Below are 1233 nucleotides of genomic sequence, written 5' to 3'. Positions count from 1 at the left end.
CACTTATTTAATTACTTCCAATATACATACACATCCATATCTATAATCACCTAAGTCCCACAGAAACATAATCGATGCCACACACACACACACACATATACACAAGTGTGTACACATAGACATATACACACTCACATCAATTTTAATATTCTCAAATCATGATATTCTTGCCAGATTCTTCCCAAACTCTTCCCCAAACCCTTCCCTTCACATTTATTTCTTCCTGTTTTCACAAGAATTGTCCATTGACAGATTGGCCATTTTATTTTCAATAAGAATCAAATTGCATTTCTTGATCTTTTAGTCAACTTTGTTATGATTTCTCTTTTGGTTATTGGTCCGCCTGTTGTTTTTATGTCTAATACCGTTCGAGGAATTTCAAAGAAACATACGAAAGCAAAGCGGTATGTATGTATTTGTGATGGTGATGATGGTGGTGATGAGGAAGTTATTGTTGGGTGTGTTGCTGTTTTTGTTGTTGTCTTGTTATCAATGGCAGTTGTAGTAATAGTAGTAGTGGTGGTGGTCATGGTGGTTGAAATGGCTGTAGTGGTGGTGTCGATGCTGGTGGTTGAAGTAGTGACAATGGTGGTGGTGGTGGTGGTAATGATGGTAGTGAAAGTAGTGATGGTGGTAGTGGTGGTGGTGGTGGAGGTGGTAGTGGTTGTAATGGTAGTAGTGGTGTGCTGGTGGCTATGGTGGTAGCAATGGTGGTGGTGGTGGTATTACTAGTAGTAGTGGCAGTGGTGGCGGTAGCAATGGTGATGGTGTGACTAGTGGTGGTCATGGTGGTGGTGCTGCTGGGAATAGGCTGGTCAAAGGCAGATTTTGAGGTTAATGATTTCTGGTTTTCACTCTGGTTTTCTGGTTTTCTGTGTTGCAGCACAATTGGCATAAATGAGTTTTGTTTCGGAAAAGCATTTACATGAAGTTGAATTATTGAAGAACTAAAGTGGTGGGGGGGGGGGGGGAGATGATGTTGGACGTGGTGGCCATATTGAGAGCAGCAGCAGCAGTGGTGGTGGTGGTGGTGACAGTAGTTGTGATGGTTCGCATGGTTGGTAATCCAGAGGAACGCTGCTGTTCCTATGTAACAGTTACCTATTTCTTTACTACCCACAAGGGGCTAAACAGAGAGGGGACAAACACGGACAGTCAAAAGGATTAAGTCGATTACATCAACACCAGTGCGTAACTGGTACTTAATTTATCAACCTCGAAAGGATGAACGGC

General features: G+C 42.4%; 1 protein-coding gene across 1 annotated transcript in view; it reads left to right on the top strand.

Annotated features, from left to right (window-relative positions):
- Positions 1 to 341: 341 nt before the first annotated feature.
- LOC115220532 (tRNA (guanine-N(7)-)-methyltransferase non-catalytic subunit wdr4) overlaps positions 342 to 1233 on the top strand; it is an 828070-nt gene continuing 827178 nt past the window's right edge. The window contains exon 1 of the mRNA XM_036509937.1: positions 342 to 404. Within this exon, the coding sequence (XP_036365830.1) occupies positions 355 to 404 (50 nt within the window). The 5' untranslated portion in view covers positions 342 to 354. The remainder of the gene's footprint in view (positions 405 to 1233) is intronic.

The sequence above is a fragment of the Octopus sinensis genome, linkage group LG16 (genome assembly GCF_006345805.1).
Source record: "Octopus sinensis linkage group LG16, ASM634580v1, whole genome shotgun sequence".
Lineage (NCBI taxonomy): Eukaryota > Metazoa > Mollusca > Cephalopoda > Octopoda > Octopodidae > Octopus > Octopus sinensis.
Note: the sequence above shows the minus strand (reverse complement) of the source record. Positions and strands in the feature narration are given on the sequence as shown.